The 25,322-nt window shown below is 44.3% G+C and overlaps 1 protein-coding gene across 1 annotated transcript in view; it reads right to left on the bottom strand.

The window, feature by feature from the left end:
• TXNRD1 (thioredoxin reductase 1) overlaps positions 1-23,038 on the bottom strand; it is a 128,025-nt gene extending 104,987 nt beyond the window's left edge. The window contains exons 1-2 of the mRNA XM_069229003.1: positions 22,585-23,038; positions 1,756-1,925 (exon numbers count right to left, since the gene is read on the bottom strand). Coding sequence (XP_069085104.1) covers positions 1,756-1,925; positions 22,585-22,663 — 249 coding nt within the window. The 5' untranslated portion in view covers positions 22,664-23,038. The remainder of the gene's footprint in view (positions 1-1,755; positions 1,926-22,584) is intronic.
• Positions 23,039-25,322: the final 2,284 nt, after the last annotated feature.

Here is a 25,322-nt window from a genome sequence, read left to right as displayed (position 1 = left end):
ATAAGTGACGTTGAAAACCCGTCCCACAGCATTTTACAGATGTAGACATCTTAAAAAAGTGATCCACACATGCATTGGCATTGATTTTTTGCTTCTTATTATGTTTTTTTTATTGGGAGGGCCCAGGACCCCATGCTGTTTTGATATATTTTAATCCCACCTTCTTCCACCAGCCCGCCTGTTTATATCAGTTCTCCTCCACTTGCACCTGTCCCGCTGTGCATCATTTTAAACTTTTTTTTGTACCCAAGGGAGCAGCTGCATCCAAGGTCTACCAGCCCACTCACCTCACAAGTGAATGCTTCATGCATTTTTTTTTTTTTTTTTAGGTTATCGTTTAGGCATGTTCTCAGCTATGTTGAAAAGGTAAAAGAAAAAAACGTAAAACGTTGCTGGTCATCACAGAGGACACATGCACGTGCCAATTGCCATGTCAGAATGGTAAACCAAAACAAACATTATTGACCAAAGTATCAATGCAAAGTCAATCGGCGAACGCACCCCTTTTAAAGGTGAGGCCTATTGCCTTTGTCAATGTATTGCAGTATGCACACACGTACAGGTGGAGCTACTTATGCATCATTAAACAATCCTTTCTGTCTTTATTTACCTTCTGCGGCGGTCCGTCCGCACAGCTACTGGCCTGGCAGTCATTATTGGCACACTGAGGGGCATATTTATACTCCGTTTGCGCCGGAATTGCGTCGTTTTTTTTTACGCAATTCCGACGCAAAAGTAACTCCATATTTATATTTTGTCGTTAGACGCGTCTAGCGCCAAAGTCCATGGAGTTTGCGTCCTTTTTTAGCGTGGACACCTACTTTGCGTTAATTATATGCAAGGTAGGCGTTCCCGTCTAAAAAAGTGACTCTGCGGCATGTGCGCCGTATTTACACTCCCGGGCAAAATTCACGCCCGGGAGTGGGCGGGTCAAAAAAATGACGTACGGCCGCTTTTGCGCCGTTTTTTAGCGCCTGGAAAAGGCAGACGTTAAGGGACCTGTGGGCTCGGAAGGAGCCCAGAGGTGCCCTCCCATGCCCCCAGGGACACCCCCTGTCACCCTTGCCCACCCCAGGAGGACACCCAAGGCTGGAGGGACCCATCCCAGGGACAATAAGGTAAGTTCTGGTAAGTATTTAAAAAAAAAAAAATTGTGGCATAGGGGGGCCTGTTTCGTGCCCCCCTACATGCCACTATGCCCAATGACCATGCCCAGGGGACACAAGTCCCCTGGGCATGGCCATTGGGTAAGGGGGCATGACTCCTGTCTTTGCTAAGACAGGAGTCATTTCTATGGGGGTTGGGAGTGGAAAAAAATGGCGCAAATCGGGTTGAGGCGAAAAATTTGCCTCAGACTGACTTGCCCCATTTTTTCACGCCCAAGCTCCATATCCCCCTACGCCGGCGCTGCCTGGTGTACGTTGTTTTTTTCAACGCACACCAGGCATCGCCGGCGGCTAACGCCAGCTAACGTCATTGCTTAAATACGGCGCCCGCATGGTACTTCAGAATGGCGTTAGCCGGCGCTAATTTTTTTGACGCAAAACTGCATTAGCGCAGTTTTGCGTCCAAAAGTATAAATATGGGCCTGAGAGTCAAACCATGGCCTGCTATACTCTTTTCCATTCATAGAGTAAATACAGATTCTTAAACAGTGTTTTCTGTTTCTGTTTACGTTTACAAATCAGTAAAGTGGGAGTACTAGGGAGTTCACTCTAGTGAGAGCCGCTGTGTAAAATCAAGTAGGAACTGTACCTTTCTGCACCGGTTGCAGGTTGTTTTACTGAAGATAACCACGGTGTTCGTATCAATATAGTTCAGCACTGTTAATTTCACGTCGTTGGTTTCTTTTGTGCCATTTCTTCTGGGGGAAATGTTTTTGATTTTCGCTGCTTCTTTAGTCACACTGTAAAGTTCACCTTCGCCTTTCAAGGAGAAAAAACAACCATTAATTCAGTACAGCGATGTTTTCATATTCTTTGCTACAATATAGTCTAGTCATAAAACGAAATAATTAGATATAAAGACTTTGGATTGAACATAGGACCAGCAATGCTCAAGCAGACACAACTCAGAAATCCTGAATCAACATTTATACAAAAGCTTATGAACAATGGCATTTCATGACCCGGTAAAGGCATGGGGACTTAGAGTGGAGAATGGAACTGGCATAGCAGTGACAGCAATTACAAATGTGAACACCCTCTCAAGTTTGTAGCATGAACCTAAACAATAGGCAGTGGAGCACTATACAGCAAAGGCAAGTATGCAGTGAACGAGTGTGAAGAGACGCAGCTAGATTCTAGGCACAGAAGTCATTGGTTTGTGATGGAGTGTTCTTTAAAGAGGTGCATCTTCAACTCTTTCCTAAATTGGAACAGAATTAGAGCATTCTATTGAAAACTCTGTTCCCGGTCCAAGGTGCATAGATGGAAAAGGCCTGCTGTCATGTTTTTTTCTTCTTTTTTATACTTCTTAGTCTCCAATCTGATGGCATCCTGGCAGGTAAGCAGAGGTTCTGGTCGCCATGACTTTGTAAATGATGGTTTGGAAGATGGTGCCAGCCAGCAAGTGCAGCCAGTGGAGCACCATCAGGGTGACAGTGATGTGGTCATATTTCTTAAGGCCCTGCATGAGAGATGAGCATGTTGATACCCTTAAGAGGGGCCAAAGTGGTAGCTGGGAGGCCCTAGAGTTACCATTCTGTTGGGCAGAAGTTCTGAAGTCGCTTTCTGGAAGAAATGGTTTCACTTTCTGTGGAAAAGAGAGCTGGTCCTGGCCCTCGTAGTGACAATGTCCCCAACTCTGTAGATGTCAGCATCTTTATTCACTTGAAAAACCTTGGTCAAAGGAACATATCCCCATACACCCTCTGACCACAACCCCTTCCACAGCATCTCCAAGTATTACATCACTAGATACATCAAGCCTACAGAACCCAGAGTACAATACATTCTATGAAGAAAATAGAAAACATGTAATAACTAACTCCACTATGCACATCCCCTTTATTCAGAGAAACAAAAAGACATAACAATGAAAAAAACAAATAGATATTCCAAGGAAGGAGAAATTAGGAGGAAAAAATATTCACACAATAGAAAGGCATTAAGTACAGCCTTACATTAAAAGACTTTTTGGCATCTTAATTCTTCTTTCAAAAGCACTCACTCTTTCAACATTTCACACAGTACTTAATCACTGCATGTTCCCACATACTCTCAAACTCTCTGCAAGACAACTTAACTGACTAAACCCAAAGCTGCCCTCTTCATTCACATCACTTTCCAAACCCACATTGCTTGATGAACAATTATTCTCAAAATTAGCCAAAGATGACACCAAATCACCATCTACAACCATATCCTCCACACCAAAGCATCCTTTCTAGGATTGATATCAGTATTCACTAGCCAACAATAATTCCTCCTCACACCTTGACTACTACAAGCATTTCGACCACAAACAGCATAAGAAGCACATATTCTCATAACTGCAATTCTATTCTTGTGCCATGCACTCCTGTCCTTCAATTTGGCTGTAATATGGCAAGCTTAATGGGATCACTGAACAGTTTCCACTTTTCCAGTCCTATTGCCTTTTTAACTCACTCCCATTTTTCTACTCACAGTTTTACATACTTTATGCCATAATTAACATATAGTAAATTAAATCTTATATTTATTTTGAGGTGCTGCAATTCGAGTTTTGACATCCACAGGACTTCAAAGGATAATTCTGCTCTTAACCAACCAACCTGGGTTCCACTTAGAAAAGGCATGATCATGAAAGGACTTTCTCCAGTGGAATCATGAGTTGTGACACAATATGCCCACAACATCCTTATGACCTCATCTCCGGTGCCCCATTACTGCTTGAACGGCACAAAGCAGTACATTTGTGCTTAGTTCCTATGCACTGCTCCAATACTGCTTGAAGGGTTAAAAGTAGTACATATGTGCTTGATTACTAAGCACTTCAAAAAGTCCTCTATCTCCTTAAATTTAAATAGGACTCCATTATCCATTACAATCAAGCCTGTCAATCCCTCTCTTTCAAACATTTCATCCAGAAACTCAATCACACTTTTGTTGCATGACCTACTTGCCAACTTCAATTCAATCCATTTGGAAAGCAAGCCCTCCAAGACTATCATGATGTATCAACTAGACCTGTCTTCCCATAAAATAGCCCCCATAAAGTCAGTCTAGTGCAACATCCTTTAAATATAAATTGGGGGCATTTAGGAGGACTTAATGGTGGTCTGATATTTTTTTCTGAGACTTCTCAGCCCTATCACAGTCACTGCAATTTCTGACTCAGCCCTCGGCCACCAATATAGCTCCTTGGCTGTTTGTTTGGTTCTCAAAATCCCTACGTGACCTTCATGACATAATGCAATAATCCGTACCCTCAATGAGTTAGGAAGTATTACTCTGTCGCCTATCAAAACGAAGTGACCATCCTATGAAAAGGCTGATGGAAAGGGGACTCGAGATCAGCACGGCGGCGCTGAACTCAGCACCACCATGGCTGACCACAAGTCCGACCGCCATCAGCCAGTCGCGAACCATGTTCCTGATGGGGACGGCAGTCCAACCGCCAGGGTCGTAATGTGGTGATCGGACCGCCTAGAGTGTGTTTCTCAAGACCACCAGCCTCGTAATGAGGAATCTTAATTCCTGATATTTCAGTATCTCTCAATACTTTTTAAAATGATAATTTGTCCAAACACCTTCTTCGTTAGATGAAAATCCATTCAGCTGTTTTGGCAACATAAGGCAAAAGGTGGGAGTCCAGAATGTACGTGGAACTATTGCTATTTTGGAAAACGTTTGCCAATGCCAAACAGTGCATGAGAGGATCTATTAGATTCCAGTGCGCATGCACAGCACTCACAAGTGCTTTCCCCCCAATGTTTACAAACATTGGGGAAAAAACAATAAGCTATTTAAATAATGGAAAAACCAAAGGCAGCATGGGTTATGAGATTCAATGCTGCACTATTATTCATAAATGGGCAGGTAAGCCCCCAACCTATGAATATCTGTCCACTTGCCCAATAGCCAGGGAAGTTAATTTGCTACTTCCTCTGCCTTGCCTAAAGGTTAGAGAGAATAGATGGAGCACATGCCTTCTCAGTTGTCAAAGGGTCAGAGAGCAGGGAAACATTATATTGGGGAGAGTTTATTGTTGCCATGGTATGTGCCTCCTTATCACCAATACTGCAGAAGTGCAAGGGGAATAAAGTTTCAATCCCACTTACCTTGCCCTAGGGAGAGGACAGAGTGGGGGGAAACTCTACCCCTCCCCTCATTTTGCACAAGGCTGAGGGAGGCTTTAAAGAAGAAATCCTTCGGTGGAGCAAATGTCAGCTTAGCACCTTCTTTTCTTTGAATCTCCCCTTACCGTGCCCAAGGTTGAGGGAAAGGAAGTGGTGCCTTACACCCATCACCTAGCTCAAGTTTGAGGGCAATAATCAAAATATTTAAAAATGGGAAATTTGTTACCTCCCCCACGTCTCAGCCCCACAGTAGTATGCACATAACAGAGGAGGAGGTCAGCTTACAGACGCTTCTCTGCTCTGCTCCCATTTTGGGACAGGTTGCAGAAATGGATGCACCGTTATATCCTGGCTCAATTGTTTTAAAAACAAATTCTCGAGTGGCTTGTGAATTTTGTAAGAGATAGTGTCTAAGAAAACTGTGCAGGGAGAGAAGGTTTATTAAAACTCTCTGTAAGGAAAAGTAAATTTTAGAAGCAGGGGCTCAGAGGCACACAAACAGGCCACAAAGGCAATGGCAGGGTGGCACACATGGGCGGCATTGGGTGGTGCCACACACTGTACTGCAGGGGACAGAAGGCACGTAGAAGGGATGCAGGAGGGCATTCAAGTTCTCCAGGAGGATGCAGGGCTCATAGGAGTTGTAGATGTGCGGCAGGATGACAGAAAGAGGGGGGTGAAGAGGAGCGGAGGACATACAGAACAGCTGCAGAGCAGCAGTGAAGCACACAGAGGTATTGCAGGATATCAGAGGGCTACCAGGAGTAGGGCATGAAGCCACAATAGGGATACAGTCAGAGCAAAGGCACACATATGAGCTTCAGGCAGCAGTGGCATAAGGAGTGCATTTAGGAGTGAGGGAGGGCAAGACACCAAGGGACTAGAAAGGGTGAGGAATTTCAGAGGCATTCAAAATGGGAGCTGTTGCACAGAAATGCCCTGTATTTGGTTTTACTGATGTACACCCCTGCCCTGAGTAAATCAATTCTAGTTTTCACTTGAACCATGGTCTTTCGTGTCCAGGGCGTAAGACAATCAGCCGGGTGCGTTGAGGCCTAGGCTTTGTGAAAGGTCGTGAAACCAAGGGCTTCACTCAGTGTTCTGGAGGGCCGTACCAATTGTACCTTCCTGGACTTGGGACTACCTTTTGTGTAACTGTAAATAATCATGAAGTGTTGGAGGCAGCGTACCATTTTGCTGATCTGTACTGCAGGACAGACCTTTTACCTATTCTTGAATATTGAGCTGCCTACTGGCCTCCCTCGGGTAAGTTTCCACTGCTGTGATGTGCCCATCCCTGTGCTGATATTCCTGAGTGAGCAGTGACGCCACGATTTGGCTTTATGGATGGTGTTGGGATGTGAAGAAAGCAGTGCAGGGGCAATCATTTAAGTAGGGTCTACCAATTCATGTCTCCTAGAGGTGCTACTCTCAAAGATTGACAGCTTCCTGATACAAGGTCTTCACAAGTGATTGTGCTCATGTTTAGGGTGCCCCAGTTTGAGCCATCACTTGACAAGAAATGTTGTGGAAAACATCACCTGAAACACAGACTGTTTTCAAAGAAGATATCCAATAAGAGAAAGAACTGCTTTGCACTGGTTCCAGGTCCCTGACAGTAGTATCAAATTCCTTGTCTGCAACATCACTATAAAAAAGGGCATGAAACCCCCCCACTAGGTTCCAGATTTCTTACTAACCAACATGTGGTACTCAACAGAATATCAGAGAAATTCCAGAGATCCGGGGCTGAGGGAGAGGCAGCCAATCTCCCAGAGGACATCACCTGGAAAGTATGCAAAGAGCTTCTGGAGAGGCTATGAAAACTGCCTTAGTACTGGAGCTGGCCTGGACTGCTAGCAGACGTTTAGCAGAAGTAGGAGACTGCCCAAAGGATCCCAGATACTGTGCCTGAGTGGGTGAGCAGCACATAAGGGTGGATAAGAATAAAGTACTTCTAAAGATTAACACTGCATGGTATTTGGTAACCGTTGAGCTCTGAGTCTTTAACGCCTGCCCTCTACACTCACTCCCTGAGAAGCTGTCACTAGCCTGAATGATTCAGCAAGGGTATCACAAATAATGAAAGGTCACTCCCTTTCCTCCCAGATTCAATGCCTCACACTGCCATCTGGATTCAGTAATATGAACTAAAGGGGAAAAGGGGAACGAGAACAGAGAAAAGCACTGGTCTCTGTAAGAAAAAAAAAAAACACAAGGAGGTTTAAGGATACTGCTCCTCTGTGAACAGACTAGAGAGCTATGAGATTCAGGAACTATAAAGGCGGTGATGTTATCGATTGGTTTTTAGCTCACCTTTGGCACTAATCATCCTTCCTCAAGTGTCTGCTCTTCTGAAAATCTACTAAATAAACAGATGAAAAATAGAGTAACGGGATGCATCTATATGCTTGAAAATATGCCATTACTACCCGCTGCTAACCGAGATATAAATCAGCTACTGATGCAATACTTTTGCTGTATATCACCTTAAGGACTTGAGGTGAATAGTAAACTGTTTAACTCGCTCCCAGATAACCTTCACTGGAAGTGAGGGGCACTTTCTCTTCTGAACACTTTATAGTCGTTCAATCTTGTTTGAAAATAGGATTGCTTAGCAGACTAGCGGTAAATTCTCCTTCAATGAGTCAATAAAATTAAACACCAGTTCCTAGAAAAGCACCTTAGATCAAGTGCCCAACCAGACAACTGTGTGCTGAAAACTGTATCCAACCAGACATTGTGTTAATAAAAAATAAGGGGCCTATTCACAAAGGTAAATCTACATACGTAGATTTACTACAAGTAAATTTACTCTTACACTTTGGAGTAACTTTACTACTTTTGGCTATTCACCATTTACAAGTGAAAAGTTACTCAATAGTATAGTCCTAAATATGGGGTGGAGTCACTAAAACATAAAATACGACAGAAAAGGTAATACTAGTTGTGCCTTAGTGACTGTCCTTTTGATGTGCTCCTGAGCCTCTGGGCTGAACCATATTGCCCAGAATACATGCCAGGACAGGAGGCGGAGAAGGCGGGCAAGAACTGTTACTGTGCTTAAAGTGATTCTTTCAGTCCCCCAGCTTGGGGTCCTTTTGGTGGACTTATCACTTGACAATAAATACTCTGGGCTGGATCATATTGCCCAGGATACACCTCATGCAAGGCCAGAAAAAGGAAAACGCAGGTCAAGAACTGTTGCAGCTCTTAAAGCGCTTCTTTAAGTCTAAGCACGGGTCCTTTTGTTGTGCTTATGAGACTGTAGGCTGGACTATATTGCCCAGAATACATCACACCTAAGACCAGGCTGAGGAGGAGGCGGGATAAGAACTGCTCCAGTGCTTAAATTGCTTCTTTGAGTCCAACAGCTTGGGGTCCTTTTGGTATGCTCACGAGCTTCTGGGCTATACCATATTGCCATGAATAAAAAGCTCGCCAAGCCAAAAGGAGCAGAAAGTGGCACAAGAACTGCTGCAGCAGGACACGCCCAGGCACGGGCCTGGCCAAGACAGGGCCAAGAGCGGGCCAGTCTGCTCCTGTCAGATACCAAAAGAGTCTGGGCTTGGCCACCCCACTAGGATGTGTTACTTTAACCTGTGTGTTGGACCTGGCTTTTTGACAGGGTCATCCCCAAACTTTTTGCCCCCTTCCTCCTATTTTTTCTGACTGGTTGATGTTGGCTTTTGACCTCTGGGCACTTTACCACTGCTAACCAGTGCTAAAGTGCATATGCTCTCTGTGTAAATTGTACTATTGATTGGTTTATCCATGATTGGCTATTTAATTTACTTATAAGTCCCTAGTAGAGTGCACTATATGTGCCCAGGGCCTGTAGATTAAATGCTACTAGTGGGCCTGCAGCACTGGTTGTGCCACCCACTTCAGTAGCCCCTTAACCTTGTCTCAGGCCTGCCATTGCAAGGCCTGTGTGTGCAGTTTCACTGTCACTTCGACTTGGCATTTAAAAGTACTTGCCAAGCCTAGAACTCCCCTTTGTCTACATATAAGCCACCCCTAATGTGTGCCCTAGGTAACCCCTAGAGCAGGGTACTGTGTGGGTAAAAGGCAGGACATGTACCTGTGTGTAGTTATATGTCCTGGTAGTGTAAAATTCCTAAATTCTTTTTTACACTACTGTGAGGCCTGCTCCCTTCATAGGCTAACATTGGGGCTGCCCTCATACACTGTTAAAGTGGCAGCTGCTGATCTGAAAGGAGCAGGAAGGTCATATTTAGTATGGCCAGAATGGTAATATAAAATCCTGCTGACTGGTGAAGTCGGATTTAATATTACTATCCTAGAAATGCCACTTTTAGAAAGTGAGCATTTCTTTGCACTTAAATATTTCTGTGCCCTTCAATCCACGTCTGGCTAGGTTTAGTTGACAGCTCCTTGTGCATTCACTCAGACACACCCCAAACACAGGGTACTCAGCCTCACTTGCATTCATCTGCATTTTGAATGGGTCTTCCTGGGATGAGAGGGTGGAGGGCCTGCCCTCACACAAAGGACTGCCACACCCCCCTACTGGGACCCTGGCAGACAGGATTGAACTGAAAGGGAACCTGGTGCATTTCTTAGACACTCTTTGAAGTCACCCCCACTTCAAAGGCACAACTTAGTATAAAACAGGGCCTCTGCCCTACCTCATCAGATACTTGCTGGAGAAGAAACCTGAACCAGAAACTACATCCTGCCAAGAAGAACTGCCTGGCTGCTCAAAGGACTTACCTGTCTGCTTTTCTACAAAGGACTGCTGCCTTGCTGTTGGCCTGCTGCCTTGCTGAACTCTTGTCTGGCTGTAAAAGTGCTCTCCAAGGTCTTGGATAGAGCTTGCCTCCTGTTCCCTGAAGTCTCAGGACCAAAAAGACTTCTCTTTTTCACTTGGACGCTTCGTGCGCCAAACTTTTCGACGCACAGCTTGTTCCGCAGCGTACACCGACGCTGATCGACGCGACGCCTTCGGGACGGACGGAACTTCGACGCACGGCCTCGCAAGGTCAACGCCGCCCGACTTCCAGAGGAGAAATCGACGCAACGCCTGCCGTGAGATCGAAACTTCGACGCACAGCCCTGCGGAACGACGCGCAGCTGGAAAACAAGCAGGAGAATCCATGCACAGACCCGGGACATCTGGTAATCTCTGTGTTCCATAGAAATAGACTGTCCACGCGCCGGAAAACGACGCACGACTTCCCCGCGTGAAAAATAACGACGCAAGTCTGTGTGTGCTGGGGAGAAATCGACGCACACACTATTTTTCCACATATCTCTTCTTCTGCGGCCCTTTGCAGAGATTTTCCAACAGAAACCAGGTACTTTGTGCTTGAAAGAGACTTTGTTTGCTTTTTAAAGACTTAAGACACTATGGGGGTCATTCTGACCCTGGCGGCCGGTGGCCGCCAGGGCCACCGACCACGGGAGCACCGCCAACAGGCTGGCGGTGCTCCAACGAGCATTCTGACCGCGGCGGTTCAGCCGCGGTCAGAAGCGGAAAGTCAGCGGTCTCCCGCCGACTTTCCGCTGCTCGTTGGAATCCTCCATGGCTGCGGAGCGCGCTCCGCAGCCATGAGGATTCTGACCCCCCCTACCGCCATCCTGTTCATGGCGGGAAAGCCGCCATGAACAGGATGGCGGTAGGGGGGGTCGCGGGGCCCCTGGGGGCCCCTGCCGTGCCAATGCCAATGGCATGGGCACGGCAGGGGCCCCCGTAAGAGGGCCCCGCAAGGTATTTCAGTGTCTGCCTTGCAGACACTGAAATACGCGACGGGTGCTACTGCACCCGTCGCACCTTCCCACTCCGCCGGCTCGATTACGAGCCGGCATCCTCGTGGGAAGGGAGTTTTTCCCTGGGCTGGCGGGCGGTCTTTTGGAGACCGCCCGCCAGCCCAGGGAAAAACTCATAATACCCTCCGCGGTCTTCTGACCGCGGAGCGGTATTATGGGGGCGGAATTCTGGCGGACGGCCTCCGCCGCCCGCCAGAATTAGAATCACCCCCTATATATCACTCTTCAGTGATATCTTTACAAATTCATATTGCATCTTTGATCGTTATGACCTGCAAATACCCAGATACATTTTATATTTTTTTCTAAACACTGTGTGGTGTATTTTTGTGGTGTTATATTATGGCATTGTATGATTTATTGCACAAATGCTTTACACATTGCCTTCTAAGTTAAGTCTGGCTGCTCGTGCCAAGCTACCAGAGGGTGGGCACAGGCTGATTTTGGATTGTGTGTGACTTACCCTGACTAGAGTGAGGGTTCTTGCTTGGACAGAGGGTAACCTGACTGCCAACCAAAAACCCCATTTCTAACACTGTGCTTATTGTTTCCAGAACTCCTAGTATTGACAAGGTGATTTTTGTTTAAAAGGGAAAGAGAAAATCAACTAATCCATCCATGGCGGACGGCAAAGAACGGGGTCCTAAAAACGCAATTACAAACTATCTCACCAGTGCGATGGTGGCAATTAATACTGAGATTGGCCTCATTGAGGAAAAATGAGAAGCACAGCAACAACCTATACTCTTTTGTGCTGAGGGTGAAGTACTAGTTCACGCTAATCCTTCAGATTCATTGACTTGAAATAAGAGTCTCTTTGTAAAAGATGATATTGTTCAAACTTTAAATCATAACCCATGTATACTCAATATTTATCAAATATTTTGGATGACATGTTACAGCCCAATAACCCCCCTCAAGAAAAAAAGAAGAAAAAGGATGAAACTCATGCCATGCGAATACAACAAAAACAATTGTTAAGAGTCCTGTAATGCACTTGAGATGGACCAGGAGGGTGAGGGCTTTTCCATCTCAGACATTTCTAAACGCTTAGGTTTGAATGATCTGCATCAGGCCTTATGTGATCACTTAGACAGAGGCCTATCTAAGCTATAACAGAAAAGTAAATGCTTTGGAGATATGGTCTTAGACAGAGTGAATAATCTGGAGATAAAAATAATTATTAACCATGCTAAACATGAGGAGGCAACCATGGGCACACATACTATTAAAGAAAGGTTATGTAGACAGCCAACATTGGGAAATCCAAATCAGTGGGTAAGACTCACTAATTTAGGAAAGCGTAATTGTAGACTGGAAGGGAAGCTTCTAACTTGGCAGCTAGAGTTGCAGGGTAGGTTGCCTCTCAGACATGCTTCAGGCAGAGCAGCTACCTCTAATGTTTTTCTCTGGCCTCCTACTGAATTAATGCCCTGTGGGGATGTTTTGAAATTGCCACCAATACCCATACCATATTTGATAGTCTTTGATTCTCAGGTAATGAGCAGGATATGTTTATGGAAATTAACATGATTAAGAGAGTGGCTTGGGTGGAGTTGAGGCCCAAAAAGTGTCTGGGCGATTGTGTAATAGTAAACTTTAAGAATCACTTTATTGTCAGGAACCTTTTGCATACATCAAGCCAGGTTCCAGTGCAAATAGGCAACATTAGGGCCCTTTCTCTAGGTTTCTTTTATAGGCCGGTATTTATGCTAAACGTGGGTCCGATTCATTAGGTTTTTTTTATATTATCTGCTGCCAGGAACTTGGGAAGGTAGTCCTTTCTTTATAGATGTGTACCACTCATTTTGCAGCCCAGCTGAATGATCATACCCAGGGAGAGCCAAGGGATGTTTGTGTATTTTAATATCAATCTTTAGCTCAATAAGTAAAACGCAGATTATTGGTTCCACAACATATTATCGGTTGTTGAACATTCGAATTTCTGAGTTCAAAATGTTTTACTGGTTAATCTACATTATAATAACTTTGAAACCAGAAGGAACCCAAAAATAAGAAATAGATTAGAATGTGATCTAGGTAAGCTTATCTCGAACAGTAAGACCGTGATTATTATTATTTGAGTTGGAGATTCTAATGAATCCCTGTGTACACAACCAGTAGCAGAGGTCTGCAGAATAGTATATGTCAATGGACATGGCATAATGTACTTTAGCCATCACGGATATGGTTAGGCCTATAACTACTTGCTGATGAAGTATAATATTTTACTTGCATCTGAATCATGACCCAGAGTGGATAAGATTATACCCTCCTTTATGGGTGGGGGTTCCTGCACCACTATTGATTATATATTATTTTACCGTGAGATCCCTACTTGAATGTCTGATTTTACTATTGTTGCAAATTGCTGTAGTGACCACATCCCACTTTCTGTTACATTTAATTTGAGTCTTGACACAGACATTACAGAACTTAAAAAACTGGTGTATCCACCTCAAAGAATAAAAGTGTTTTGGTCAAATGTTGTAAACGAGAACCAAATTATTTACTACAGGTTTCGATAAAGACAAATGCATGGTCTTTTGACATTTGCTTAGATTTTAGTGGAGAACCAATTAAGATAATTGATTCTTGCACCGCACTCCATGAATCCCTACAAAATTTGAGGATTACAGATAGAGTTTCAAGAGGGATGAAGCCACATAGATGGTATGATAGCCCTTGTTTGATTGCCTTTAGTAAATTATTAGCAGCTTTAAAAAAGAAACTACAAATCCGTCTGCAAGTTCAGGAATGTAGGAGGAAATGTAAGGATGTTATAGCCCAGTGGAAGAGTGATATTAGAAGTCATGTTTGGGAGGAGCTTAATGCTGCAGGTGAATTAATTGAGCCAAATGCTCCGAAGGAGGAAAGTTTCATTCCAAACCAATGGTGTTTCCATACATTTGGCTTTCATGGACCTGACTAGTGTATTCAACACAGTTAATCATTCAAAGGTCGGATCCATTATGACTGAGATTGGGTAGAGGATTCTTTGATCTGTTTACTGAAAGATCTGCACAGGGATACTTCAGCAAGAGTTCACTTTGGCCCAAATTGTGAGTCTACTGAGTCAATTAAATCAGTTAGATGGGCCCGTCAGGGCTGTATTTTGGTGCTTTTTTATTTATACTCTATATTAATGGGCTGATAGGGAAATTACCTTCCTTTTTTGGACAAGCGCCCGATCCCTGTGTTGTTGCATGCGATGGCCAAAGAACATAAAAAGATGCTTACATATAGCAGAGGATTCCATTGTGGCACAGGTTAACACCTTTACATACCTAGGTAGTCCCTTCCATTCTTTACTCACATGCGTCCATTAGACTAACAGCAGATCTCAGCAATTCTCTAGATCTTTACTGGCAAGTTTTAGATCTGCACAAAATCTTGGTCACAAACCTATTAAAGAAATGCCCGCCTTATAGAAGATCAAATGGTTGTCCATCGCCTCATATGGAGCTGGCCTGTGGGGATATGAAGAGGTACACCAGCTGCAGAAAGTTGAGAATAGCTTTCCACAGAAAACCTTGGCGGTCCAACAAGCCTGCTCTACTTATGTATGACACAGCGAGCTAGGAATATATTTTGTTGTTGAATAAGTAAAGCTCTGTCCTCTTCTACTGGGGGTTTCTGTGTAGCGGAGTCAGGAGCTGAGCCTTAAACAACAGATTATAAAGTATTGTTTAACTGTGGAGAAGGCTCTGCATATTCCCTAATAGCTAGCTTATTGATAAAATGCTTTTCATTTGCTGGGGTTCCCAGAGCATTTTAGTAACTCAGAAGAGGTTAGATCAACAAGTAAGGCCACGTTAAAGCAACTGTATAGTGACAATCTTTCCCACATTGGCCAAATAATGTTCCACCTGATATACAAAGTTTACAAACAAATGTGGCTAAAATGGATGAAAATTATACATCCAGGGTATATACTACATATTTTATGTTTTGTGCCAGCTGATGTAGATAAACTTTACGCCTAACTTGGTCCTGCATGCCATATCATCCTAGGCCCCCCGATAGTGGTATAAATCTGCAGAGCGAGTGAGGGCTGTGACTATGATGATGAAATCCACATTTTACAGAGAACCTTGAATTGATTTCCATAATCCATGGTTCCCTGTGATATATGAATCTTTATATAACTGCATTGGATGTAATAAAGGCCACCACACAACATTAGATGTCACTGTGTAATAACAGTTAGATTCGGTTTTTCGTTCGAAGAGCAATTTTTGGTCATATGTTTGGCACCACTGGAGGAACCTGCACAAAATTTCCCCCCAAAAAAGCTCATCAGCCACAGCTCCTTTTTGGAATGTTTTGTGTCAAGCGGGGGCCAAGAAAAAGAGGGATCTCATTGGTGCAATTTACCATGTTAATACCCACAGGTATATTTGCTTTCCGATACAGAAAAAATGGCTGAACAGAATAATATGAAATGTGGCAAAAAATTTGAACTTTACTCAGTAATTGCCACTTTTTGTAAATTGGCGTAAATCCATTCTGCAGCTTTCGAAAAATTAGGGTTTAAAGAGGGGCTTAGTTGAGTATGACGGAGTTAAAAAGTTAGGCATATCTGGACCTTTGGTGTTAATATATGTTATTTTTGAGCGACTTGAAGGGGACATGTCAGTTCTGTTTGGTTGCCACAAAATGAACAATATGTTGTGACAGCCATTACAGTACTCGGGGACAAGGTCCCCACGGCCAGAATTAATTTGAAAAATCTATAATGGGGCAGGAGAGCACTCTGACCCCCAGGGACATCTGGTGTGGTTCCAATAAGACCCCCACATAACTGACTAATCACAACATGAACAATATGTAGTGGCAGTCATTATAGAACTTGGGAATGATCTGCATTGAAATGCATTGTAGAGAATTCCAGGTTTTTAGGGTCACCAAAAGCAACACATAGTAAGGATAATAACATATTTTAGTCATAATACAAATCATTTGTTGGTGGTGTAATACTCATTTTAGGAATTCTGGTAAGTTCTCAGGTGATTTTACTCTGTGACAAAATGTTGACCCTCTGTTGTGATTTGATGAACCATGTTTGAGAGAAAACTATTTTCTCTCATGATTTCCTTGTAGAGATTATGGGAGGTGTTCCAGAAACTAAAACGAGAGCACATTTCTACAAATTCACACTATCATCCTCAGCTATGTGAGAAATAATTCTGATATTCTCAGTGAAAAATGTATTTCCAAAGGCAGCAGCAGCCTACCAGTTGATTCCCCAGTGTTCTACTGCAGCTTCGCCATTCACACACTCTAATTAGCAACTAGAGCTCTAGCATTCTGTATTTATGACAAACGTGTAGAACACTTGAATGTCATCTTTATGAAATGAAGGGTGTAAAGCTTGAAGCATTTCCTTTAGCAGTGAATAAAACGAAGGGGTCCATTTTTCCATAGAAATTACAGTCAATGCTCTAGAAAGCTAAAAAAGAGACACATTTTCTATGAGATCTCAAACATCTTCTTTATCTATTCCAGTAAAACATTCTGAAATGCAGAGAGAAACTTATAATTCTAACACCAACTGCAGTCTGTCAGTTAAGGAGGGGATCCACCAGTCTTCAAAAATAAGTAAAAAGCCTTCACTGAGCATTATGGGGTGGCCCTTGCTTGAAGTACTGAATAATAAATGAGCAGCTACTGCGGCTCCCTTGCCAGCACCCATCACAGGTGCTGCGGGAGCCAGCATTGCTCCCACCTGGCAGGAGGAGCTTTTCTTTTGCTCCAGTCAGGCAAGAGCAATTTACACTTCCCTGACCATGCAGTCATGGCAGGAAAACAATGGTGCCCTAGGTCTTTGGGTCCCCAGGACACCGTTCAAGAGCTGCTCCCCCCCCCAGATGGGGTTCCCAGAGCCATGCAATGACTCAGAAGGAGGGCCAGGGAACCCCTCCCCTTTAATTTAGAAATCTGCGTCTAGAGGACTAAACGAGGCCTAGGGCAGGGGTATGCATTCTTCCTCTCCTTTCATCTTTAATTTAGGAATTGACCCTGGTGGATGGGTCCCCGGCGCCACAAGAAGGCTTGGGAGGGGGAGATGCATGCTGTTCTTCCCTATAAAATACAATGCACCACCCCCTCGGACCCTTGCCCACCATAGGGATTCTTTTTTTTTTTAAAGTGCAAATTCACAGTAATTTTTTTGTTTAAAATTGTTTTCGGTCCCAGGGAGTCTCTCTGGAATCCCCCCACCAGGCCTAAAGGGGGGTGGGTATCCCTAGCCTGTAAACTTTTTTCTCAGAACAAGGGACCAGGGGCCAGATGTAGAAACGAAACATTTTGCGACTTGCAAATAGCGAGTCATAGCGACTCGCTATTTGCAACTCGCAAAATGTTATGCAGTACGGTGTCTCAGACACCGACTGCGACTCGCTATGGGGTCGCAATGACCCACCTCATGAATATTTATGAGGTGGGTCGCAAATTGCGGCCCCATAGCGAGTCAAGGCACTCGCAAACATGGAGGCCTGCTGTAGTCAGCAGACCTCCTTGTTCGTGACTGCTTTAAATAAAGCAGTTTTTTTTTTTATAAGTGTAGCCCGTTTTCTTAAAGGAAAACGAGCTGCACTTAAAAAAAAAAACCGAAACCTTTAGTTTCGGTTTTTTTTCAGAGCAGGCAGTGTTCCCATGGACCACTACCTGCCCTGAAAAAAATGTTTTGGGTCCATTCACAAACTGGAAGGGGTCCCATGGGGACCCATGGGGACCCCTTCCAATTTGCGAGTGGGTTACCATCCACTTCAAGTGGATGGTAACTGCGATACGATTTGCGACCGCGTACGCGGTCGCAAATGGTATTGCATCCCACTCAGACTCGCAAATAGGAAGGGAACACCCCTTCCTATTTGCGAGTCGGAAATGCATTTTGCGAGTCGGTCCCGACTCGCAAAATGCATTTCTGCATAGGAAACTCACATTTGCGACTCGCAAGTCGCAAATCGTTTCCTACATCTGGCCCCGAGTCCATGCGTCCTAAAATGGTTGCCAACACATCTTTGTTGATGTAATGGCAGCCAATCAGATCTTATCTTAAGATCTGCCAGCTCTGTGGAACTTCCACAGTGTGAAATATACAGTTTTTGAGCCTTAATTTCTCAAATAGTACTCAAACAGAATTACACCAACTCACAGAAAGTACATTTTTGGACCAACGTCTAGCTTTCTGCCAAATTTGGTGTAATTCTGTTCAGCCATTTTGGATGTAGTTGTGCCTGTTTCTTTCTATGCAACAAGCATTGGCAAAGCCAATCGGTCTCACCTATGCAAAACCTATTGGCTTTCTCAATCTCTTTTAGCCATGTTGTAAAACAGTGTGGTGGTTGTTCAGCATGACTAAAAGTTAGTGGCCTAGAGGAGAGTGGCGTAGAGTGAAGTAGAGTGGTGAAGAGTGGAGTGGAGTAGAGTGGAGGGGTGTAAACTAGGGGGGTGAAGAGTGGTGGGGTGTAGAGAGGAGGGACATAGAGTGGGATAAAGTGTTGTAGAGTGGAGTGACAGAGTAGAGTAGAGTGGCGTGCCATAGAGTGTAGTAGAGTCACAGAGTGGAGTAGAGCCATGGAGTAGAGTTGGGCTGTAGTGAGGAGTGACATAGAGTGGAGTGGTGTACAGTACAATAGAGTGAAGTAGAATGTCAAGAAGTGTCATGGACTGGAGTGTTGAGGAGTGGAGTAGAGTGGAGGGGCATAGAATGGAGAGGAGCAAAATGGATTTGCATAGAGCTGAGGGGCATACGGTAGAACGATGGGCATAGAGCAGAGTGTAGTAGAGTCATAGAGTATAGAAGAGTCGTAGAGTGGAGCAGTGTAGAGTGAAGTAGAATAGCCTAGAGTGAAGTGATGTAAAATGGAGTGGCATATCGTGACAAAGAGAGGAGTAGAGTGTCATACAGTGGTGTATTAGAGTGGCATAGAGTGGAGTGAGCCAGAGTGGAGTAAAGTAGAGTGTCAGACTGGAGGGGCATAGAGGTTAGGGGCATAGAGCTGAAGGCAGAGAGTGGAGTAAAGTGTTGCATAGTCAAGTGGAGTGGGGTGGCATAGAGTGGAGTGTTGTAGAGTAGAGTGTCATAGAGTGGCCTAGAGTGAAGTGGAATAGAGTAGCGTAGTGTGGAGTAGAGTTTGGTGGAGTTAAGTATGGAGGAGTGCCATGTCTTGGAGTGGAGCGTTGTGTCATAGAGTGGAGAAGATCATCGCAGAGTGGAGTAGAGTATCATAGAGGTGAGTGGCAATGAGTGAAGTGATGTAGAGTGGAGTATACATGGCATAGTAGCACACTGCCATTACAGACAACACATTTTCAATTGAAATGACCATTATATTTACACATAAAGTTTTACTGATAAAACTATGCAGCACACACACAATAATGTGTGAAAATGGCATCACCTAGTATACTAATTTATGTTGACTGTATTAAAATATTTGTTTCCACCACACTTCTGAATTATGAAAAAATTGTGCTTCATTTGTGCTTTCTGAATTCTAGTACATTCTAAAATATTTGAACAGTTCATTTACAGACATTTATACATATTTTGTTGTGTGCAAGGCGAAAAACCTTTTCTTTCCCAGTACTGACAAGATTGACAAATAAATTCTCTTACTTCGAAGTTAGAGAAAGAAAAGTAAGCACCAAGCTCCCTCAGAAGACAGTTTGACATTTCACCTCCGTCTTTCAAAGTACAGCAAATGTGACAAGATGAGAACAAAATGTAAAGGCCTGTTTACAGAAAGTGAGGACTCACGAACGAATACAAGGAGAATTGGTGAACAAGCTTTGCTCCTCGGGGGGGGACAAAAACATACTGGACAGCCTAAAACAAATAAAGCAAGCAAATACAAAGCCAGAAAATGTGAGTTGCAAATCACAAAGCCATTGTAAGCAATGGGCATAATGCATTTTGGGGGCTTTCAAAATGCCCACAAAAAGACTTTTCACAGCCAGACAGCTGTGTTGTCTGGTAGGCTTAGACCTAAAAATGAATGGAGAAAATGTGTTTTGGGACTACTCCCCGCCCCCTTTTGCTAACTATATCTAGTGTGTTTCTGTGTTATTTCAGTTCAAAATGTGAATGTTATCACTTACATTTTCACCTATTTCTTTACTTTAACCTTTGTTTTTTAGTGAATGTCTACGTTTTTTGAAAAACAAAAACAGAACTATTTATCAGACCTAACTATAACATTATTTTAACCTTTGGGTTTTTTCAGTGAATTTCTAGGGTTTTTCTAACATAAAGTAATATTTTATTACAACACGTAAAGTCAACCCCCGTCATGCACGGCTTAACTTCCATCCAAGCCCTGAGACAAACCCTCTTACAGGCAGCCAACCCCATGTTGCATATGGCCTTTATCCCCACAGGCAGCCACCCAGAGGCACAACCGCACACAGTCTTTGGTCCTGTGTGGTATGAGGTTAGTCGCAGGGCCTGTCTTGCAGCCAGACCCTGCTTTCAAATCCCCTCAGGCAGCCACCCCCACACCGCATACAGCCTTTGGCATGTGCAGCATAGGATTGGCCTTGGATGCCTCATCCCCTGAGTCAAAACATACACATTAAGGGGAGAGGGCATGCAGCCGTCTCCCCGATCCTTAGTTGGCTCAAGGGTCTCAATCCCCAGAGCAAGTTCCAATAAAAAGGGAAGGCACGATCCTCATTAGGCCATGAGGACCCCATACCCCAGGACCCGCCCCATTTTTTTAAGGAGAGGGGGGTTACATGGCTCCCCTCCCCGGGTATTTTTCATGCTCCTGTCTGCTTTAAAATTACTCCCACAAGTGAGAGCAAACACAGGTTTCCCTGGCATCACCAGTGCCAGTGCGGGCATGGAAACCGTTATGTCCCTGGGGTGGGCACCCCAGAACATAGCTGGAGCCAGTCCTGGGGGTGGGGTCCCCAGGGCCATTATTAGCTCCTGGAGGGGGCCGTGTGTCCACCCTCCAATTTCTCTGCATGGCTGGGCCGAATACAGCCTCGGGAGTGGGGCAGTGGCCCCCTCACTTTTCATGGTCGGGCCACAGTTGGTGGCAGTCCTAGGGCCAAAATCAGCCCGGCAGGGGGGCTGCATGCCCCCCTCCCTACTATTACAGAGGCTGGGTCCCGGGAGATGGAGTCCCTGGGGCTGAAATTGGCTTAGGAAAGGGGTTGTGTGTCCCCCCCTTAACAATATCGGATGCCTGTTGATGCAGTCCCTAGAGTCAAAATCGGCTTTTTGTTGGCCAGGGGATGCAGACCCCGGGGCCAAAGGCAGCCCAGGGAGGGGGGTGCATGCACACCCCTTCCCAATTACAATATAAATAATTCTCCCCACACTTTGTCCAAAGTGGGAAGGGCTAATAAAAATAAGAGTGGGAAACCACGCTTGTTTTTTTTTTTTTTTATTTAAAAAAAGAATGTCTTTGGCCCCTGGCAGGATCCCTTTGGGACCCCACCTCCAGGCCTAGAGGGTCAGGGTATTCCTACTACGCCCCCTTGTCTTTTTTTATGTTTTTAGTTGGGACTCTGCCGAGTCCCAATGTGGCTGCCACCACTTCCTAATTGAAGTGGTGACAGCTAATCAGATCTCATTTTGAGATCTGTTAGATTCGCAGACCCTCCGCGGCTCTAGCTATACATAAATCTTTTTTCGTTAATAACTCTAAAACTATTAAACGGGTTAACATCAAATTACAAAACACACTCTTTCTGGACCAAGATCTAGCTTTCTTCCAAATTTGGTGCAATTCTGGTCGGCAGATCGGGCTGTGATCGTGTTCAAAGTCCCTATGGAAAATTGCCTGAGGAAAACACATTTTCCGCCTCCCTTTTTTCTTTCCCCCGCTTGACGCATCACCCTGAAACATTCATGACAGCAGCTGAGGGGAGTAACAAACTTGTTTTGAAAATATGGTGATGATTCGTCAAACATTGCCAAAGTTGTTACCAAAATCCCAATGTATTTTCTATAGACTTTTAAAAAAAACACTACCAGCCAGGCCCTACAACCAGCTCCCCGCTCTGCATGACCAAAGGCTGTGCACAGCCTTTCTTGTCTATGAGGAGTTTGCTGTAGGACCTGGCATCTTCTATGACATCATTGATAATATCACTGCAACATGTGCAATGAAATTAATGATGAGAAACCTCTGCACGGTGGGGGCATGAGTCATAGTTACGATATGATACGATTTATAGTTGCTTGAGATAATTATAACTATCACTGGTGAATTTCAGTGTTTTTATTTTAGTTTAAAACATTGCTTTGTCTCTGAAAGTTTCACCTAACTATAACTTTACTTTAAACTTTGTTTTTTTCATTGAATATATATAAACACAATGCTGAACACGAAATACAGGTTAATATAAGCTAAAACTCAAATCTGACATTGCAATAGAAATAACAGATTCTCAAGTACAAAAAAAACTACATTTTACAACAGATTCTCGTTCAGGCGCGGCCCCAATGAGTACTCGCCATTGTTACATACACAGAGGTGCTTTACCTGCTCTGCAGTTCTGGAAGCCTTTGACCTGGTTGTGGTCCAGCAGCACCGCCTTCCCTTTCCTCACTGAGTTGCCCATGCCGCTGCCCCGAGATCATATCCCCCTGCTGTCCTGCACTCCGAGCGTGTTCGAGCCTCAGCTCCTGCTTCTCAAATGTTCGTCGTCCTCTGGAACCACTCCTGAGAAAACATACTGTTTGTTTTTGTAAGTTTTCTTTCCTCGTATGTATGACTGCAACCTGCGTCAACTGGTAAATTCGGTAGGCTTTTTTATCTTTTTTCTTGAGAAAATTGCATCTTCTGATCAAAAATCTAATCAAAGGTTATTTGTGCTTCCAGACAATCATAAAAAGGTGACAGTCGCAGACAACTGCCATTCTGGGGTTAATGTCATTTTTGTTGGTCTCTGAAGAGCTGCTCTTGAGTTTCCAAGCACTTAGCAACCGAATACATTGATGTCAAACCTCCCGTGACATGATGACTATGCGTTCGCCCCGTTATTTCCATTTCATTAGGTGTATGCTGCCATCTACTGGAGCAGGTATGCTAAGTCAGGGCTTGACAACACAATCTTAAAACACACTTCACACCTCAGAGATTTTCCTATCTATGGACCGTTTTAATGTGCTGCCAATTTCAGTGCAATGTCAATCCTCATTGATGGAGTATAATCCTCACACATAAATTCCTAGATTCTGAATCGTACCTTTAATGATTGTCCAATATTCCAAGATTTCTACTTTCAATATCTTGTTCCAACTTAGTTTTCACCAACTAAAGTGTTAACTTGTCTCACGATCGCATAACTTCGAACATCCGACCCTTACCATTCAAACTGTAATCCTTATTTCGATTACTCCTTTTACAAACCTTCTTGCCTTGAGGCTTTCACGGGTGAGTATTACAAATTCCTGATTGGTTGATTGATTGATTGATTGCCTAGGGCGTAGTCTGAAAGCTAAGCTGGAACAAGATATTGGAAGTAGAAATATTAGGCACCTTGAAGAAAGACAAGGGTCCCCTTGTTTATTCCTATGTGAGTCACCGTGGCTTAGCACACAGGTAGCTAAAGGTCTAGTGACACCAAGCACTGGGAGGCTGAGAGGTGCATGCCATTGATTAAAAGAACAATTCAGCAAGTGATTCAGTTTTCCATGAACAAAATCCTGTACCAAGTTCTGAAAATAGTCCACATGTTCTCACAAGGAAGTGTCCCTCTGAACAAGTCTTTGTGAAGGCAAGAGAGTACTGGCATCCTCAGCTGAACGGTGACCCCCACCAGAGCTCTATGCCATTACTGCCATTACTGGCATAGGCTGGGAATCGAAAGTCAAATGTAAAGAAGATGCGGGACACACGCATCAGGTCAAGTCTTCCACTTTGGCACCAGGGGAGTTGTTGTTCATGCAGTTGGTAATTAGCAGGAACTGTGGTGCCCCACTCCTACACACCCCAGTGTGCATGATGTTGGTCAAAGGGACTATGATGCAGCCCAAGCCTAAGCAACAATCAGTAACAAGAAAAGATGCACACTTCACAAAATCCTAATGGCCTCATCTGGACTCTTAGCTGCAATTGTAAAGTGAAACCAAAGAGAGCAATCTGCCAGTGATGACGCAAGGCCAGAAATCACTGCGCTCCTGTACCAGGTAATGAAGCTGTCCAGAACCCTTGGTCATCCCATACTATTTGGGGCCTCAGTGGCTTTTTTACACACATGAATGATTCTTCCTGTTGTACACTTTGGTTGTTGCCAGTCATTTGTTCATAAAGATGCGAGATGTCACATTGTGACTGGCGGTGCATTGTGAGGAGGGTGCCATCTATTGACCCAATGACGAGCAATAGGAAGGGAAAAACAAGAAGAGGCAACATAGGACAAAAAAGGAATCAAAAGGCTATATGCATAGGTTCATGGTGGACAAGCTAAGGGACAAACTTCTAGCAGAAATAGGGCACATCCCATATGATAAAGTAATAGAGAAAGCAGTGTATCCCTGCACCATTTCAGTGGGTTTTTAGTTATCCCCAAGAACACTACAAGGATCAATGCCTTCACTATTTTTTTAAACAACATGTTTTGTTGTAAGTACAGTTATGTCTATGACAAATTCTCAATATGCATAGAGGTACAGGAGGCATTGAGCAGTGTCTGACATCACAATGAGATCACAGTAGTAACAATTATACCATTTTAAACCAGCAAACTATAAGAGAGTTCAGGTAAACAATGAGGATAAACCCCTTGGATCATATTAATTTGGTTGCGCCTACACCTGTCAGGAGCGGCTCGCAGGGCGTGGAAGGGGTGGAGCAGCGCGGGACGATTAGGGGGGAAGGGGAAGAAATAAACATAATTTTTATTCACCGCTCCTTCACCGCTGTAACACTCATCTGCTGCAGGCAGCACAGGCTCCCAGCCTGCACTGCAGCCAATCCTGACGCTGCTCAGGGTGCTTCCAGGCAGAGTTGCCGGGCTGGGTAGAGCCTACTGCACGTGTGTTTGGCGGCCCAAGATGGCCGGCCAAACATGCATGCGCAGTGAGGGGGAGTGCTGTGCTCCTCCTCACTGCTCGTCACTCCCATGACCCCGCCCCTTTAAAAGAAAATGATAAACAAAGTTTATTATTGTTTTCTTTTAAAGGTTTTGCAGCTACCCCTGCTGGTGGAGTAGCGACGCTCCTCCGCCCTAACGGAGGAGCCGCCCCTGACGCCTGTGCAGCATCTGTGGCGTCAAT

This window comes from Pleurodeles waltl, chromosome 4_1, assembly GCF_031143425.1.
Source record: "Pleurodeles waltl isolate 20211129_DDA chromosome 4_1, aPleWal1.hap1.20221129, whole genome shotgun sequence".
Lineage (NCBI taxonomy): Eukaryota > Metazoa > Chordata > Amphibia > Caudata > Salamandridae > Pleurodeles > Pleurodeles waltl.
The sequence above is the reverse complement of the archived record's forward strand: the minus strand, read 5'-3'. Positions and strand labels throughout refer to the sequence as shown.